Source organism: Nymphaea colorata, chromosome 5 (genome assembly GCF_008831285.2).
Source record: "Nymphaea colorata isolate Beijing-Zhang1983 chromosome 5, ASM883128v2, whole genome shotgun sequence".
Lineage (NCBI taxonomy): Eukaryota > Viridiplantae > Streptophyta > Magnoliopsida > Nymphaeales > Nymphaeaceae > Nymphaea > Nymphaea colorata.
The window spans coordinates 873,894-894,250 of NC_045142.1; the positions used below are offsets into that span (position 1 = coordinate 873,894).

General features: G+C 41.5%; 2 protein-coding genes and 2 pseudogenes across 2 annotated transcripts; 3 read left to right on the forward strand and 1 right to left on the reverse strand.

The window, feature by feature from the left end:
* Positions 1–2,980: 2,980 nt before the first annotated feature.
* LOC116254351 (heat shock 70 kDa protein 1-like) lies at positions 2,981–5,025 on the forward strand (annotated as a pseudogene).
* A 3,511-nt stretch (positions 5,026–8,536) lies between these two features.
* On the forward strand, positions 8,537–10,699 carry LOC116254363 (heat shock cognate 70 kDa protein-like; annotated as a pseudogene).
* Positions 10,700–12,581: 1,882 nt separating this feature from the next.
* On the reverse strand, positions 12,582–14,654 carry LOC116254353 (heat shock cognate 70 kDa protein-like). The gene is made up of 2 exons (XM_031629727.1): positions 14,441–14,654; positions 12,582–14,218 (listed from the first exon to the last, which is right to left on the reverse strand). Exons 1-2 carry the CDS (start codon positions 14,652–14,654, stop codon positions 12,582–12,584), a joined length of 1,851 nt encoding a protein of 616 aa, XP_031485587.1.
* Positions 14,655–15,730: 1,076 nt separating this feature from the next.
* On the forward strand, positions 15,731–18,502 carry LOC116254354 (heat shock 70 kDa protein 18-like). Its single transcript, XM_031629728.1, has 2 exons — positions 15,731–15,944; positions 16,362–18,502. The coding sequence occupies exons 1-2, from the start codon at positions 15,731–15,733 to the stop codon at positions 18,500–18,502; spliced, it is 2,355 nt and encodes a 784-aa protein (XP_031485588.1).
* The last annotated feature ends 1,855 nt before the right edge of the window (positions 18,503–20,357 follow it).

The window sequence follows — 20,357 nt, forward strand, 5'->3', positions numbered from 1 at the left end:
GGCAACAAAAGAGTGGGTGGTAAACATAAGGTTAAATTTGTTTTCCTCCATATTCTTTTCTTTCATGTTCCTTTGAACCGTTTGGAGTCTTCCGGTTGTTTTTCGATTGATTTTATATGTTTTTAGGAGCGACTGATTAGCTGATTGTCAATGCAAAAATGCCGCCTCAAGTTGTTTATGGTGTGGGTGCTTTGTCCACCGATTTCCATTGAAAACACTATGAGTTTTGCTATTTTGTTAGTTTTTTTTTTCAGTGTCAGTCATTTAACTTACGTTATGTCTCATTTTTGTTTACAGAGGATTCTTTTAGCTTTAGTTAGTTAGGAACTGACCAGTTTTTCACAAAAGCCAGCAAGATTCTTACTTCAATTTGTACTTCTCCCCCTTCTATTGCCAATCACCATTGTTATTCTTAAGATATACAAGCATTGGATTTTCAATTGGTAATTTTGTATAAAAGCTACGTTCCATTTTTGCTTGAATGTGCTATTCCAAAATCTGTTCTTGAACTCATGGACGTCAATTAGGTTTGACACTTGAATACTTGATCTCCATGCAAAGTTAACAAATTTCTTTCTCCCATCAAAATTTTGAGCTTGTTTTCGTTGGGTTGTAATTTATTACTTGGCTTCCCTACTTCTACAGTTCTCTACTATGCTTGTGCCAATAGATATTTATTTCAGGTGTAATGCTTTAATTGCTTTTTTTTTTGTTCCTTTTCTTTAATATGCTGCAAATTTGCATTTCATTATTTAAAACAAATAGCTTTTTTTTTTTTTTTTGCCAACAATAGCTGATCATAGGAGAATAAGATGGGCTGGACCCATCTATGTTTAATACATATTATTTTCTGGCTTTGCTCAGATGCTTACTATGGAATCAATATTTGTAGATGATCAGAAGACCTTCAACTAAAGCATGGCTAACCATGGACTGCTAAGCAGCACATGTTAAAAGCTAGAAATTGATAGCAACATTGTTGATTAGGAAATGGTTGACAAAGCACCTTTTGAAATAAATCTTGAAGTAATGTACCACATAAGACTATTCATGTTTCATGAACTGTTTTTGTATAAATAGCAAAAGTTAATTTTTTATGAGTTAAAGATCTCTCTCTCTCTCTCTCTCTCTATATATATATATATATATATATATATATATATATATATATATATATATATATATATATATATATATATATATATATATATATATATATATATATATATATATATATATATATATATATATATATATATATATGTTGTTTCATCTTAGCTATTCAAACACTCCACTTGAGTATTTTTATAAAAAAACCAAACATTATAAGTAACAAATAAGAAGACAAAACCAACACAATAACAAACATACGTTGGATAGTACAGATAGAGATGAATCAAACACTGAACAAAATGGACATGGTGTTCTATTCCCAAAACAGTCAAACAATAAACAAATAACACCATTAATAGGATAGACAGAACAATAGCGTGGTAGACAGGATGTCTTGTCCATCTTGTTCATTTATATAGCTATCAAATGACCTATTATGCTATGGTCACATATGCATATTGACACTTGTATGTACAATGGAGAAAAGTGTTTTGAGTGTAAATCTCATTACTTAAAATCCATAGTCCAAACTTAAATGGATATAGGAAAAATGGAAATCAAGTATATCATTGAATTTAACTATACACTGTTTATCAATTACACAACATTCACATAATTCAAGTTTATATGATTTGATACCCTTGTATAGATTTTTATTATGCAACTCTTGAATCTTTCTTTCACTCATGGGGCATAATCTAGCTAGCCACAAATATGCAGTATCATCATCTAAAAAGGATAAAAAAAGATGAGATGGCAGTTGTTCCTATTACAGTTTCTCCAATCAACCAGCATAGGGATTGAACTTTCTCTTCTTTCATGACAACTAAAACTCTTTGCTTCACTTTCAATATGCTATTAGCACCACTAAAAGTAAAGCCATTAAATCAAGTGTTCCAAGAGAAATAAGACTTTTTCTTAAATCTAGAACATGTCTAACTTTTGTTAAAATCCTAATGACACCATCAAACATTTTTATTTTTATGGTTCTAATTCCAACTTATTTACGTTGTGTATTATTTCTCATCAATACTTTTCCATTATCACATGATGTATATGAATCAAACCATGACTCATGATGACACATATGATATGAACATCCAGAATCTAAAATCCCTACATTAGATTGGAGATTATTACTTGAAGAGATGGCCAACACATCTCCATCGACATTTGATACTACACTTGTTTTGTTGACTTTTTTCTTTTTCTGTTTATATTTTTTCTTAAGCTTTGGGCAGTCAACTTTTCAATTACCCTCTTCTTTGCAATAGCTGCATCTGTTTTCTCTACCCTTTGACTTAGATCGAGATCTGAAATTCTTACTAAATTTATGCTTTTAACAACCTTTTTCATGACCATGTTCTTTTACAATCAAATTTTCTTCATTATTTGGCTTATGTGAAGCTTAGTTTGAAAGCAAGATAGTTTAACTTCTTTCGGTTTTAAAGTGTTTTTACCATAAATAATAATAGTCAAGATGGTCATACAATTTAGGCATGGTCTTTTTCATCCACCTTAACACCAACAATGCGAAATTGAGTAATTAATTTATTGAATGCATTCAAATGCTCAAGCAATTTGTTCCATTAAACTATAGTTTCATTAAACTATAGAGCTGCTTTTTCAAATACAGCTTATTTGTGATGGACTTTAACATATACAATTTTTTTATTTTACCAACAAATTGATCATAGAATTTATATCTACAACATTATACATTACCTCATCAAAACATTATACATTACCTCATCAGGAATTGTAGTTATTGCTTTCAAACCTAACTCCTTTCAATCGACATCTTTGACCTTTAATTTTTCTTTTTCGCTTTGTGCAAGTTATTATGTACCAAAAAAACGGCTTTTACATGCTTTTGCCCGCCTTCCTCACCAAGCACCAAGCCACCATGGACGCCGGCGTCATCGCCCGACTGAACGTCATCGGGATCATCAATGAGCAAGCTGCCGCTACCATGGCCTACGCGTACGCGTTCAATAGAAACGTGGGGCGCGCGGGCAGGAAGACTATACTCGTCTTCGCGCTTGGTGGTGGCGCCTTGAACGTCTCCCCCGCTGGCCATCGAGAAGGGAACCCTCAGGGTGATGACAACGGCCGGAGGTACCCACCTGGGCGGCGAGGACTTTGACAACAGGATGGTGGAGCATTTCGTTCAAAAGTTCAAGACCAGGCATGGACGCGATGTCCGTGATAGCTCTAGAGCACTCAGGCGCCTAAGGACGTCGTGTGAGAAGGCCAAAAGAGAACTGTCGCTAACGAAGGAGGCCACCATCGACATCGAATGCCTACACGATGGAATCGACTTCTGCTCCACCATCACTCGCGCCGAGTTCGAAACTCTGAACAACGACCTCTTTTCGAAGTGTATAGCGGTCGTCGACAAATGCTTGGGCAATGCCCAGATGCAGAAGAGTTGCGTCGACGATGTGCTTCTGGTTGGTGGCTCGACCAGGATTCCCAAGGTGCAGCAATTGTTGACGGAGCACTTCGGCAAGGAGCTCTGCAAGGCCATCAACGCCGATCAGGCGATTGCCTACGGCGCCGCGCTTCAAGCAGCCATTTTAACCAGAAAGGGCAAGAAGGATATGCCGGCTCTGCTTCTCCAGGACGTGACTCCTTTGCCACTTATTGTCACGATGAACGACCGCGAGCGCCATTTGATGGTATCGATGGACGCTGCCATTCCCTTGAAGAGAGAGCAAAGGTTCTGCAGCCCATACGAAGATGAAACATCAGTTGGTGTCCATGAGGGCCCTGACATCATCGGTTGGCGAAACTGACTTCAGCCCTCAAAAGACGAGTGGCCTGTCAGAGCATGGACGTCTTTCCGGAAAAGGAGGACCATGTTTTGGCCTCAAGTTGTGCGTCGACATCGACGTCAATGGTATATTGAGTGTTTGGGTGCATCACAACAACGCAGAGCGTAAGATCACGATCCCCATACAGCGACTAAGCGGGGAGGAGATAGAGAAGATGACGCTGGATGCTGAGATTTATGATTTTCATGAAAAGGATCACGGGGAGAAGATGAAGGCGAAGAACTCCTTGGAGAAGTATTTCTACACGGTGAAAAATGCTATCGGTGATAAGAAGTTCGAGACCGCTTTGAAAAAGAAGATTGAGGATGCAACAGAGCAGGTGTTTCGTTTGTTGGCCAGAGATCAGACTGCTGAGGTAAATGAGTATAACGAAAAGGAAGCGGAACTTCGGGGCTTGTTTAAGATTCATGAGGAAACGCAGCAGTTGGGGAGAAATGGCTCTTCCCTTGACCCCGATTGCAAAAGTGACTCGGGTAATGTTGCTATTTCCAGTGTTGAATCTGAATCTGGGTCTCCAGTTTCTATTGGTGGCGGAGAAACTGGCCTCAAAGCTGAGATGGAAGGCCCTCTTCTCAGTGATGACGCGTTTTCAAAACCTAAAGTTAAGTCCCATGGTGAGGATTCTATAATTGGTGTCATGAGCAAGACGAACTTCGATGGTCCAACAGAGGCTTTAGGCCACAAGATTTCTCCATCAACCAGGAAACCAGCCAAGGTGAATTCTATTACAGAAAAGGTTGCAAAAACGTTACAGAAAGTAGCGGTTAAAAGTTTCCCGTGCAGTAGTAGCTCTTCTGTCGTTGAAGGTGCCATTTCTAAAATTCAGGTCGATCCTCGCCTCGAGGATGATGCTTCTCCAAGCAATGGGGATGATGCAAAATCTGCAGCTTCTGACGCTAGTAATCGAGTGGAGGACGGCGGCCCTTTTACTAGCGCTGGTCCTACCCCTAACAGGAAAGTGAAAAATGATCATTCTATTGTTGGTGGTGCTGGTTTTGTCCGTCGTAATGGTGGTGGCTCTTATTCGGGAGAAGTGATGAAGACTTCCCTGGGTGATGGCTCGGTGGTTAACTGAGGCCAATGACTCGCTTCCTAAATTTGCCATCGACGAAAAAGCTGCATGACAATATGGCTAGAGCTTGATTGGGTTAAGATTTTCGTTCTCTTTCTCTTGTCATCAGAAGCAATCTTTCTGTTGTCATGTGTATGCTTTATCTGGAGTCGTGTCGCTAAGGTCCCTGCCCTGCTGATTAGTGTCTTGAAATGAGAATTGAGAAAGCTGTTTGTGAGGCTGCAAAGCAAAAGCAGCAAATTCGTTAAAAATATTATTTAAAAATGTATCAAACCAAATACAAATGTTTATAATGGTACCTGGCTTTCGATCGATTCAAAAGACCTGATTCGGTTCAATTCTAACATTGGACCAGACGCACTTTGATGCTACATGCTAAGGTAATTTCATGGAAACCAGTTGACGTATTTTAATAATGTTTGTGGGCCTTACAACTAACAAGAAATATGGGAGTTGAATCATGACTGGACGTATCTTAACAACGTTTATTAAGCCCAAATATGATTGTTAATTGACTTAGTTTAATTATTCAGTTTTAGTGAAAACAATAAAGAATCCACATCATGGTGTTGCTTGCAATTGTCACAATGACTAAGTCAGACTCAGATCAGGAGCATAGGTTTAAACGTCGCATCTATATGAAGACTCAGATCAAAAAATCACTTTTCAAAATTTTGTTATATAGCTACTGAAATTTTCTAAAATTTACGTGTAAATTTCTTTAAAAAAATTTTAAGATGGGATCATGGTCCATGCAAGCCCTACCTTGCCTCTGCTCCTGCCTGAAACCTATAAGTACGGGAAAAGCGAGAAATTTTTCATGAGGAGATCGAATTAAAGTTTCTAAATTTTGACTAGAGCCAAAAAAATCACTTTTCAAAATTTTTATATATAACTAGTGAAATTTTCTAAAATTTACATGTAATTTTTTTTTTTTTCAATTCTTAAGATGGGATCATGGCCCATGCAAGCCCTAGCTTGCCTCTGCTCAGCCTGTAAGGAATTAGATTTTGTTTTAAAAAAAACACACGCATATAAAATGCACTTTGACAGAATTATGTAATTTATTTCCGTTTGAAATAACTACTAGTTTGTTTAAAATTTTTAAATTAAAGACAAGGCTGTCACACTCAATAAGGTTAAGAGGGACATTAAGATAAACGAAGTTGGTTGTCACGAAATGATCAAGTCAGATTTGAATGAAGAAAAAGGGACAGCTCATTGGTATCGAAGCTAGTTATATACGTCACTTTTGTATTCCATGTTTTGTGCACAAGATGATGCAATGACCAAAATCTCTTAAAAACTTTTTTTATAAAGGTAAACAAAAGGATTGTGAAAAAAACAAACTTAAAATATTATTTACTTTTTAAAAAATCAATAATACCCCATCTTCCTTTTGGTAAATATTTGTTCACGCAATTTAATCTCCTTTTTCGCATAACCAGTAGTGCCATAGCTAAAGGCATTTTATAATGGACCACGACACTTCTCCCTCTTATAGACATAGAAATATATACATAAATGGTAGATTTTACCACCAACGGATTCTTAATTTAGATGGTAAGAAAAAAACTATTGTAAATTTTTATATATGTTCATATATGCATATAATAATGTTCATGTTGTTGTCTTCAATATAATTAGATTGTCACATGCCACCGCACCCTTGAGAAAATATAAACATGTACTCGCGTTAGTCGTTAAAATTAGATTCTTAATTCATGTGCGCGACAAACAAATGGATGAGAAGCGCGCATGATTTTCATTCACTATATATGATTAGATACAGGGAGGCAAGTGCTTTTTACAATTTATATGGAATTATATGTCATTATTTTTTTATAACGTACTATATATAAACTTTTATATGGTTTTAAAATCAATGGTAATTTGTATTTACATGCTTAAAAATAATTTCTTTTTTTCGTTTTTTCTACAGTTCTATTGCATATGTGCGTACAAAATTTTTGACCTCTAATTGCGTATTTGTCTGTACAACTTTTTTTAAAATGTGACAAGGTTACTTAAACGTCATCACATATTGATTATTACTATATTAAAATTAACATAACAAATGTGTGTGTGTGTTGTAAGATTTGGCAACATCCAGAGTGTCGTGCTTGCTACAGTTTGTTTAGTATATTTTTTAGCAATACTTTTTTAAATTTTAGACATTTAATAACATTCATCATCCAGCACTATCGAGTTGGTTTATGGCTGTTTTATATCTTGGTTGGGAAATTATGGTATACTCATCAATTAGCGAGTCATGTTTGCTACAATTTATTTATAGCTTAAAGGAGTAACATCCATGGGAATCGATCTGATGATTTGATGCTAACGCGCGCACCATGAGAACCAACTACACTACCCCCTTTAAGGTTAATTTGATCTTGGGATTCTTGAGATAAAATTACTAAATCACATTAATGTGATCATATTTCATGTTCATTGCGACACAGCAGCCTTTTTGGTTAAACATATGATTAATACTAATGCAAGCTTGTATATATAATATTATAATAAGAGTTCAAAGATGTTTGACTTTTGTTTCTGATATAAGTGATCTGGAATATTTTAATTAAAAGCAACAGAAAATGCATATTATTCCAGGAAAAATGTGTTTAAAACGTTAAAAACAGGTCAACGAATAAAACGCAAAAAAAAAACAGATTTTCTGTAAAAAAATGAAAGACAAAATCAATTATTTTTTTTTCATTTTTCCCCTTTTTTTTATTTTTCATGTTTCTTCACTTTTTGCCTTTTTTTTGCAGTTTTAAATTACCAGATTTTTTCCAAATTTTTTGCAGTTCATTTTTGAAATCTTTGCCACTTTTCTTTTTCTCACCAAAACATTAATTATTTTAAAATTTACCAATTTTTTTCGTGAAAAACCATTTTGCCATTTTATATTCATACAAGGTTTAAAACCCTAACATAACATTTGTGACTATGATTTTAACTAAAATCAAACCACTTAAGTTTTTGTTAAAATATTTTCATACAACTACCTTTAGACTAGTGGCATTAGCTGACAAAACATTAGGCCCCAAAACGGTGTACTTTGAAGTCCACATTTTATTTATTTGGTGTGGGACTTACGATCATATTGAATGTTCCATAACTTCCTTTCTGATTAATTTTAATGCATGATAATCGATCCGCGGATGCCTCAACTCGAATCGCATGGCCCACGCGGCGTCCGTAATACACAAGTAGACTCTAATAGCTTCCTAACCAAGTAAACTGCTCCCCCAAGAAATCGACACGATTGACAATGCCACCCTTTCTCCACGCTTTCTTGCCGAGAAAATCTAGCGAAAGGATGATCTGGTCATCTTGAAATTGCCAAGAAGCAGGAATCTATCTTTTCCTCAATGTTTCTTTGAACTTTCAAGGATATTTACAGGCGTGTACTACTCCACAAATATAAACGCGTTTTGTACAGTAGGACATGCATCATCTTCAATACTGTGTGAGATCAATACTTTCAATCTCCCACATGCAAGAAATGGCTGCAAGAGAAAAGATTCCGGCGATCGGTGTCGACCTCGGGACGACGTACTCCTGTGTTGGTGTGTGGCAACATGGCCGGGTCGAGATTATCGCCAATGATCAAGGCAACAGAACCACTCCCTCTTACGTGGCCTTCACGGAGGTTGAGCGTCTCATTGGTGATGCCGCCAACAACCAGGTCGCCATGAACCCAACCAACACCGTCTTCGGTGAGTGCAGTATTACCCTCCTTTCAAAATATTCCGGCCGGTTATGTAAAAACCTCTCTTCCTTGCTTTGTTCAATGCATAATTGGTTGCCATGGACAAATCCCACTTTAGAGCAAGCAGAATTTGTTCATTGCATGATTGGTTGCCATGGACAACTCCGCACAATTTGACGCTCCAGATACTTTTTACTGCAGACGCCAAGCGTTTAATAGGCAGGCGCTTTAGCGATTCACGGGTACGGAGCGACATGAAGCACTGGCCATTCCAGGTGGTCGCCGGCCCTGGCGACAGGCCCATGATCGTCGTGAAGTACTTGAACGAGGAGAAGCACTTCGCTGCTGAGGAAATCTCATCAATGGTTCTCATGAAGATGCGTGAGACGGCAGAAGCCTACCTCGGCACCACCGTGGAGAACGCCGTCGTCACCGTCCCTGCCTACTTCAATGACTCCCAACGGCAAGCAACGCCGGAACCATCGCCGGCCTGAACATCATGCGTCTCACCAATGAGCCCACGGCTGCTGCCATCGCCTATGGCTTCCACAATAGTGCGGAGGAAGCGAAGACGGCCATGGTATTTGATCTTGGTGGCGGCACCTTCGACGTCTCACTTCTCGCCTTTAGAAATGGAGTCGTGGAGATCAAGGCGACGGCCGGAGACACGCACCTTGGTGGGGAGGACTTCGACAACAGGATGGTGGATCATTTTGTTCAGAAATTCAAGCAGAAGTACAAGATGGACATTAGCGACGACCCTAGGGCACTGAGGCGTCTGAGAACATCCTGTGAAAGGGCCAAGCGAATTCTTTCTGCCGCCGTCCAGACAACCATTCAAATCGATTCTCTCTATCATGGCATCGACTTCTCATCTACCATTACTCGAGCCAAGTTTGAGGAACTCAACATGGACTTGTTCAAGAAGTGCTTAGAGCCCGTCGAGAATTGCTTGAGAGATGCCAGAATGACCAAGAACGCCATCGACGACATTGTTCTGGTTGGCGGATCTACTAGGATCCCGAAGGTTCAGCAGCTGCTTCAAGATTTCTTCAATGGTAAGATGCTTTGCAGAAGCATCAACCCAGATGAGGCAGTCGCTTATGGTGCAGCAATTCAAGCCGCCATCTTGAGCAAACACGAGGATGAAGACGAGGGGGAGGAAGCAGTGCCTGACTTGGTTCTTGTTGATGTCACTCCATTGTCCCTTGGCATTGAGACCACTGGTGGAGTCATGGATGCATTGATTCCAAGAAACACCAGCATCCCAGTGAGGAGGGAGAAGATCTATACTACTATGGATGACGATCAGCCCAGTATGTCAATTAACGTCTACGAAGGGGAGAGAGCAAGGGCACGTGACAACAACTTTCTCGGAAAATTCACGTTCTCCGGCATCCCTCCGGCCCCTCGCGGCGTTCCTGATATAAACATATGCTTCCACGTCGATGCTAATGGCATCCTCAACGTCTCTGCAGAGGACAAGGCCACCAAGCAGAAGAACCATCTTACCGTCCGTAGCAACAAGGGGAGACTGACGAAGAAGGAGATCGAGAAGATGGTTGAGGACGCCAGGAAGTACAAGTCTGAGGACGACGAGTACAAGAAGAAGGCGCAGGCAAGGAACACACTGAACGAATATGCCTACAATGTAAAAAACGCATTGAAGGAAAGGGAGGTCCGCTGCAAGCTCACTACTGCAAAAAGGAAGAAGGTCGAGCAAGCAGTCGAGCAAGTGATGAAGTGGCTAGAGAAGACGGAGCTCGCTGATGCGGAAGAGTTGGAGGACGAGAAGAAGAAGCTGGAGAGCCTATGGAACCCCATTATTACAAAGATATACCAACAGAACAGGCATTGAAATGGCTGACTGTAAAGCACCTGCCTTTTTGAAGGGCTGCTGGATTATATTGATCGTGTTCTTATTTCTTAATCCTCTGTAAATAGTATTGATCTTCTTTTTTTTCCGCTTTTTTTGTGTTTATTATTAGCATGTGGGATTTCTGTTTTCTGAATTTACTTTCCCATGTAAACTGTAATATATTAATTGGAAAAAATGAAGCGTTCTTGGTGTTAATGACTTAAAACTCTATCCTTACACAATAAAGATTATTGTTTCTAAGTTTTTTTTTTCCATTGAGTGCGGCTACAGGTTGATTGATTACATTATGATGCTGTGATGATGGTGATGCTTCAATTTGAGATTTGGTCAGGCCCTCCCTCCCTGACTCTTTGTTAATGAGAAAAAATAAAATGAGGACAATCGAGCCAAGAAACATAGCGCAAAAAGACAAGCTAGAGGCACTATGTGGTGTGTCCCTAGTTCGTCTACGGAAGGCTGCTAGTTTCCATCAAAAAAAAAAAAAGCGGGTTGAGTTCTACATGCAAGCTAAAACATAAGATTGTACTAACATAGTTCTAGACCCGGAAAAAGGAGAACCCAAAGAAAGAGCTTTGACTTTAGGTTGGGCAGTGCCATACCGTCCCACCCACCCCAAAAAATGAGGATACCCAACTTTGGGAAGTATTCTTAGTTTGGTGTACCATGAATTTTTGCTTAAATCTTTGGCGACATTAATAAAAGCTTCCCGTATTAAATCTATGAAATATGAGATAATTAATCAACCACCCCCAGAATATATCAAACTTTTCCTCCTTCATTATAATACTTGTGAACTAGCCTATATATAATCAACCACCCCCAGAATATATCAAACTTTTCCGCCGTTATAGTAAGTTGACACCACAAAGAAGGATAAACATCTTTGAAAAGATGGCTTGAAACAAAGGGATAAGGAAAGAAAAATCTCTTAACCGCGGTCGGTACCAAGTTTTTAGGAAATTAGGTACTCAAGCCTTGAAACTTTACAAAACTCCAATGCTTTTAAAATTAGTTAATTTTGACATTAAGTTTTTAGCTAGAGTGCCTTACGGATGTCAATAGATCAGATTCAAATTAAATATATGCTTAATCATATCCACTTTTTTTAATATTCACATATTCATATTCGAATTTTGGATTTGAATATGAACCAAAAAGTCATATCTGAATCTAAATCCAAAATCTGATTTTACATTCTAATTCAAAACTTATTTTTACATTCATATCCTAATCCAAATTGAAATTTTGAACTGAATTTAACTGATTTTCAAATGTAAGAATATTAATTATAAGATATTTATTAAAAATTAATTCGATCTAAATCCACGTCTATATCCAATCAAATATTTCTGTATATCTGAATTTCAAATCCAATTGGATGTCATTTTTTTCAACATCCAATTTTTTTCAGAACGGTTCAGTCGGGTTAAGTGTGTATCCCTCTTTTGATTGCATATATTGCATAAAAAGCTAACAACAGATACTTTTTGGCATCCAAACAACATCTAATTGCCAGTGAAAAACATTAATACACTTTATCCCACAATTAGGAAAGCATAATTTAAGCCTTTCTTTATATCTATCATTTCAATTCCAGTGAGTAGACCGTACTTACAAAGACAAGAAAACCACTTCTTTTATCAATGACCTATACAAAACAGAACCTGCAATGCATAATAGCGAGAAGATCAACGAGGAACAACATTTTCATGTCATATGGAGCCTAGAAATATGACAGCTAGGGAGAAACAATTCAGTTAACCACGAAATAAGGATAGTCTTAATTAGCAACGCATGTTTTTCCTTCCACCCAGTCACTTAAACCAAATGAGGAGAACAAATACTGAAAGTGAACTAACAAATAGGACGTAAGACAGTTCCTTACTTCCATGGCCGCTTTAAGCTATACGAGTGAACGGCACCATTTCCTTTCATGGAAGCAAGCCCCTGCCCATTACTTCATCCAACTAATGTCAACGGATTCCATAAGGTCTCAAGCTCCTTCAATTTCCTTTCAAACGCGGATGGCTCAGCTTGTTGGTTTCTTTCCAGCCACCGCATGGCCCGCTTGATTGCATCTTCTATCTTGGTCCTATCCTTAGGAGGAAAGTTAACACGGACCATGGCATTATTCATTTCATAGATGTAGTTCTCTAGCTGATACTTGGCCTTGATTCTCCTCCGGTACTTGTCGTCCTCCGCCTTATGCTTCTCTGCCTCTCGCATCATCTTGTCGATCTCTTTCTTCGACAGCCGTCCCTTGTCATTGGTGATGGTGATCTTTTCTTTGTGCTGCGTGCTCGTGTCCTCTGCAGATACCGTTAAGATGCCATTTTCATCGATTTCGAAGCACTCAATGATACGGGGAATGCCACGAGGGGCACGACGTATGCCAGATAACTTAAATTGCCCAAGCAGGTTATTATCGAAAGTTGCCGGTCTTTCTCCCTCGTAGACCTTGATGGACACGGTCGTCTGGTTATCGTGATAGGTTGTGAACGCCTTCTCCTTCTTGGTAGGGATGGGTGTGTTTCTCGGCACGATGACGAACATCTCTCCATCTTCGACCTGGACGCCAAGGGATAATGGAGTGACGTCTACAAGAACCAGATCCTGCATCTTCTCCCAAACCTGATCACAAGCATTGCCGTTCAACTTGGCTGCCTCGAGGGCAGCACCATAGGCTATGGCTTCGTCTGGGTGGATCCTTTTGCACAGCTCCTTGCCATTGAAGAAATCCTGCAGCAACATCTGCACCTTGGGTATCCTTGAAGAACCGCCTACAAGAACGACATCATCAATCGATTCCTTGTCCACATTTGCATCTTTCAAGCAGATACCAACAGGATCGATGCACTTCTCGAAGAGGTCCTTGTTCAGCTCCTCAAACTTCACGCGACTAATCTTGGAATGAAAGTCGATTCCCTCGTAGAGTACATCGACATGGATCTGAGCTTCAAAGGCAGTGGAGAGCGAGCACTTGGCGCTCTCGCAGGCCGTCCTCAGGCGCCTAAGCGCCCTAAAGTTGCTGCTGATGTCCAGCCTGTGCTTCATCTTGAACTCCTCTACGAAATAGTCCACCATCCGGTTGTCAAAGTCCTCCCCCCCAAGGTGAGTGTCACCAGCGGTAGCTTTTACCTCAAAGCGGCCCTTATTAATGATAAGAAGAGAGACATCCACGGTGCCACCACCGAGATCGAAGACCAGAACAGTCTTCATGCGCCTGCTGCAGTCGTTTTGACCAAAACCATAGGCGATGGCAGCAGCAGTGGGCTCGTTGGTAAGGCGTAAAATGTTCAGGCCAGCGATGGCGCCTGCGTCCTTTGTTGCTTGGCGTTGGGAGTCATTGAAGTAGGCTGGGACGGTGATGACGGCGTTCGTCACTGGGCACCCAAGGTATTCCTCCGCAATCTGCCGCATCTTCATTAGAATCATCGACGAGATCTCCTCGGCAAAGTAGTGCATCTCCCTTCCCTGGTACTGGACGGTGATCATCGGCCGGTCTTTGGGGCCAGCTACCACACGGAAAGGCCAGAACTTAATATCGCTCTGCACTGTGGGGTCGCTGAACCGCATACCGATCAGGCGCTTGGCATCTGCGAACAGCCAGGTTTTAATGACGATTAATCAGAGCAATAATAAGATTTAAAGAGAGGAAGAAAGGGAAGGAAACGCTTTAGAGAGAGAATCATCCGCGTAAAAACCAAGAGATATAAATGCTTCAAAATCTCGCGGGCAAGGCAAGAAATTCCATCGTGCAAGCAAAAACAGATAAACACACGGGACTGACAATAATTGAAGTTCAGGCAGGGTCTCACCAGTGATGGTGTTAGTGGGGTTCCTAGGTGCCTGGTTCTTGGCCGCTTCACCAAAGAGGCGTTCGCTCTCGGTGAAGGCAATGCAGGAAGGAGTCGTAAATTTGCCCTGATCATTGTGTATGATCGTCACCTGGTTACCCTCCACCACGGCCACACATGAGTTTGTTGTCCCGAGATCGATGCCTATCGCCGGACCCTCGCGCGTTATGTCCATTACCTTTGCGTGGATAAGCCACCGCTTGATAACAGAACTGTAAGGAGCGAGTGGCGCCGGCGGCGAGGCGAGGCGATCTTCAGAGCATAAACCAGACTCAACCAAGAAGCGCCTCGTCGTTCATATGCTGTGTATCAATTTCCATCGCAAAGGATTGGAGTTACTAAGAGACGAACAGAAAAGCCTTACCAGTGAAGAAAGGAGGTGTCCCTCAAAACGCAATCGAAGATGCTATGGTTGCTGTTGACTTTGTATTGCTCGAGTACAACGGTAGTTTGACGGTCTGATCATCTCCGGCGCGAAGACCATCATTAGATCACATTGTTTACGATAAATCGACAGGTATCATGAGGTGGAAGAGGCCTACATGCACTCATATCAGACGATACAGCCTCGTATGGACGTATTAATTAACACAAAGTCAATTTAAAAGCTTAACTTATTTTCTGAAGCTGAGTATCGCTAATACACACCGCACATGGATATCGATTTTTTCAAAGTTTCGAGTACAACACAAAAAAAATGAGATTTACAGCATTGAAACGAACTATCATTGGTCTACGACAGTGCAATTAGTTGATTTTGTTTGTAATGGCCAGTTGTTCTCTCTATTTTATTATCCTTTATAAACCCGGCGACAATTGAGAATAATTTATTTTGGCAGTATCAAAATTTTTTGTTAAACCTGGACCAGCCATTATGGTCTTCCTCAACAGGGATCCACGATTTTTCAATTAAAGGCGTAGCACCTATCGTTTTATCTGGTATTATAATCCAGGTCTAAGTCTGATTTACATTTTCCTCAACGGGAACCATGATTTTTAATGATTAAGAAGACCATAATGGGTTGGAGCAAACTCGAGTGCGGGCCACGCCCCTTTGCGGACCTCCGTCCTTCTCTTCAGTTCTCTTTGATTTGGCGGCAATGGCAGTCGGCACAGGCCTACGATAAGGGACCCATGCGCAAGATCGTCTCTCTACATAGCCTTTTAATTCTTCAGGTTCTTCATCCTTTTAATTCTTCAGGTTCTTCAAATCCTCTGGCACTCGGCAGTTCCTAATTAATGCGACGAACAATGGCGGAAGAGTGGGAGGGTCCGGCAATCGGCATTGACCTGGGAACGACTTACTCCTGTGTCGGCGTGTGGCGATCCATCCGGGTGGAGATCATAGAAAATGACATGGGCAAGAAGAAAACCCCCTCCTGCGTCGCCTTCACGGATGAAGGGCGTCTCATCGGCGAAGCTGCCAAGAACCAGCCTGCTTCCAACTCCGAGAACACCATTTTCAGTGAGTTTCCTCTCTCTCTCTCTCTCTCTCTCTCTCTCTCTCTCTCTCTCTCTCTCTATTGTGGATTAATTTCGTGATTTGAGTAGAATTTAAATGTTGTTAATTGTTAGCTCCTTCATGGGAGAAAGTGTTGTTCGCACTTCACCTCCCCCAATCCGTTTCTCCAAAAGATTTCTTCATTATTTCTGCATTTGTTTGTGACACTTAACAACTTTAATGCTTTGTCAAAACAAAAATGTCAGTGTATATAATGAGAGTACACTTGGATATTTGGTGCAAACAAAATTATAGTAGATTGACGAAGTTTTTTGTAGTTGGCCGAGCAAGTTAAATCAATCAGAGACATGACATCTATCATCGGCGGTAGCTTTGGTGGTTAAAAGTTTAAATCTGATGCATTCCTAATCCATGAAACAGATGCCAAGCGCTTGGTTGGCAGGTGCTTTAGTGACGACTCTGTGCAGAGCGACCTTAAGCTCTCGCCTTTCAAGGTGGTCGATGGCTCGAACTATAGGCTCAGGATTGCCGCCAGGTACAGGGGCGAGCAGAAGCACTTTGCCCCTGAGGAGATCTCATCAATGGTGCTCATAAAGATGCGCCAGGTAGCCGAGGACTACCTGGGCTCTACTGTCAAAAACGCTGTCATCACCGTCCCCGCGTGCTTCACCAAGGTTCAGCGCCAGGCTACCATTGACGCCGGCGTCATCGCCGGACTGAACAACATCCGGCTGATTAATGAGCCAGCTGCCGCTGCATTGACCTACGCGTTCAACAGGAAGGTCGGGTGGGCAGGCAGGAAGAACGTACTCGTCTTCGGGCTTGGTGGTGGCGCCTTGAACGTCTCCCTGCTGGCCATCGAGAAGGGAAACCTCAGGGTGATGGCGACGGCAGGAGACACCCACCTTGGGGGCGAAGACTTCGACGACAGGATGGTAGAGCATTTCGTTCAAGAGTTCCAGGCCAGGCACGGACTTGACGTCCGTGATAGTTCTAGGGCACTCAGGCGCCTAAGGACGTCGTGTGAGAAAGCCAAACGAGAATTGTCACTGACGAAGGAGGCCACCATCGACATCGAATGCCTGCACGATGGAATCGACTTCTGCTCCATCATCACTCGCGCCGACTTCCAATCTCTGAACGACGACCACTTCTCCATGTGCATAGCAGTCGTTAACAAGTGCTTGGCCGACGCATGCATGGACAAGAGGTGCGTCGACGATGTGCTTCTGGTTGGTGGCTCGACCAGGATCCCCAGGGTGCAGCAGCTGTTGACAGATCACTTCGGCAGGGACCTCTGCAAGGCCGTCAACGCCGATCAGGCTGTCGCCTACGGTGCCGCCCTCCAAGCAGCCATTTTAACCAGAAAGGACGACAAGGAGGTCCCTCCCCTGCTTCTCCAGGACGTGACTCCTTTGCCACTTATTTTCACCATGAACGGAAACCAGCCCCAGTTCATGGTCTTGATGAACGCCCCAATCCCCTTCAAGGTGGGGCCAAAATTCCGCGGCCTATACAAAGAAGAAACACTTGCTGTTGGAGTCTGTGAGGGCCACGCCATTATTGGTGGACTCACCATCCAAACTGATTTCAACCTTCAAGCGGAGTGTAGCCCGTCGGGGCATCAATGTCTTTGCTTGAAAGACTCAGATTTTGAAGGCGCGCGGTGTCTGAATTTCAACTTATGCATAGACATTGACGTCAATGGTATCTTGAGTGTTTGGCTGCAGGACTACAATGCAGAGCGTAAGATCACAATCCCCATTCAGGGACTAACCCGAGAGGAGCTGGAGAAGATGAAGCTGGAAGCTGAGAAGTATAATCTTCATGAAAAGGAGAACAGGGAGAAGATGAAGGCGAAGAACTCCTTGGAGAAGTACGTCTACAAAGTGAAAAATGCCATTGATGATAAGAAGTTCGAGGGCACTTTGTTAAAAAAGATTGAGGGCGCAACCGAGCAGGCATTTCGGCTGTTGGCCACAGATCATCCTGCTGAGGTAAATGAGTATAACGAAATGGAAAAAGAGCTTCGGTGCTTGTGGAAGATTCATGAGGAAGCACAGGAGGTGGAGAGAAGTTACTCTTCCTCTGATCCTGATTGCAAAACTAATTTTAGAACTGGTGCCACGAGGGAGACGAACTTCGGTGGTTCCAAAGAGGTTTTCGGCCACAAGATTTCACCAACAACTACGAAACAGGCGAAGGTGGGTTCTATTAAACAAATGATGTCCAAGACTGCCGAGAAAATGGCTATTAGAAGTTGCCCGTGCAGTAGCTCTTCCGTCGTCGAAGGTGTCATTTCTAAAGTTCAGGTCGATACTTGCCTCGAGGTTCATGCTTCTCCAAGCAGCGGAGATGGTCCCAAAGCTGCCGTTTCTGACGCTAGTAATGGTAGCGATCGAGCCGAACACGCCGGCCTTTCTCCTGATGCTGGTTCTCCCCCTAATAAGGAAGTTAAAATTGACGATTCGGTTGGTGGTGATGCTGGTTTTGCCCGTCCTAATGGTGGTGGCTCCAATCCAGGAGAAGTAGAGCAGACTTCCGCCAGCTCAGGCCAATGACCCGCTTCCCAAATTTGCAATCAAAGAAAAATCTGCGTAAAAATATGGCTACAGTTTGATTGGGCTAAGATTAGATCGTTCTCGCTCTTGTCAGTTTTAGGGTCAGGAGCAATTTTTCCTTTTATTAGTTCTACCTGTATTTGATTGGTTTAGTTATTTCGATCCTCTATAAGCTAGACATGATATAATATGGATTTTTTTTCATTTTTTCCTTGAAATATTGTCTAAAAAGGACCTAAAAAGGCTTTTCATAAAGAAGAAAAAGGGAATATCGACTTTACAAAAGTATGAATATTTGGACACATCTTGCTTGTCTGAAAATATATCATTGAGAATAAAAAAACTACAATCGATTTCAATGAAAAAAGTTACGTGTTGTCACAAATGACCTGATCATGATCCAACCAACCATCTTAAAGTTGCCAACCATAGAAGCCTCTTATAACAACCCAACTCAATCCCACACCAACAAGCTCAAAAGCTCCTAGCATATTGTTTCAAACCCAAAAGTTATAAACCAAAATAATCAATCACACAACTAACCTCTCTTATAAGTACTTGAAGATTTCCTACAATTAGGAGTAAACAAAGAGCCGAGCAACTCGAGCTCGGCTCGTTAAAACTCGACTTGAAATCGAGTTGGAGCCGACTATTTTTAATAAACGAGCCCAGCTCGAGCTCATTTTTCAACTCGTTTTTTTAGTCGAGCCGGCTCGACTCGGCTCAAGCAAAAGCAATACTTATTATGTTTTTTTTGAGCGAGGGTTTCATTTCATCCCGTGCGTTCTCTCTCCGCTCTTTCTTCTTCTTCTTCTTCTTCTTCTTCAATGCTGCCCTTCTCATGTGCTACTACAAAACCCCAGGGTTTTAGAATTTGAAACGCTCGCTCGCTGGAACGAGGGTTTCTTCAAAACCCTTACTCCAACTTTAGATCCTTCAACCCTTGCTCCGGCCCAAGCTAGGGCTTTTTCAAATCCCTCTACTATCCCTTTCTCTCTTCCCCTCTTTAATCTCTCTCTCTCTCTCTCATTTTGTCCAAACCTCTCCCTTTACTCTCCCCTTCTCTCTCTCCCTCTGTGATCTCAAACTCTCTCTCGTTTTGCCAAAGGGAGGCTTTCTGAAACCCTAGCTTGGGCGAGGGTTTGCCCAAGCGAGGGTTTCCCTCACTCCCTGGCTTGGGCGAGCTTATGCCCAAATGTGGAGTTGATGCGATTAGCTAGAACGAAGATTCATTGCCAGATTTTTGGCAAAAAAAATTCCCCCCTTAACGCGTTTCTTACTGGAAGATGCAAAGCGGTGGCATTTTCTTGCGAGGGTTTCAAAACCTTCGTTCGTTGAGCTAGGGTTTCAAATGATATTCAAATTTCTCATATAAAATTTCAGATTTCTCATTTGGGGTTTCATGATTTCAAGTTTCTCATTTCTCATGAAGTGATTTATCTTTTCCAAAACAATCGCCCTTTCCCCACCACTGAGATCTCCCTCCATAGCAACACTGCAGCAAGCACACTGCAATCTTCTTCTGCTACCGCACTAGAAGCATGCGTAAACGAGTTGATCGAGCTCGAGTTCGAGCTCTTACATGTTTCATCGAGCCGAGCTCGAATTAACATTATATAACTCGATTCGAGCTCAAGCCGAGCTCAAGCTGAGCAAAATAGAAGTCGAGCTGAGTTCAAGCCAGCCAAGCTCGGGCTCGATGCGGCTCGTGTTCAACCCTACCTACAATCTTAAACACAATACTAAAATTTGAAAGGTAATACATTACAATCCATCTCTCTTAAAGCATAGACGCCGAGTTATTATGCCCTGGCCCTTGGATAGGTCTGTCATTAAATTTTATTATCATAATATG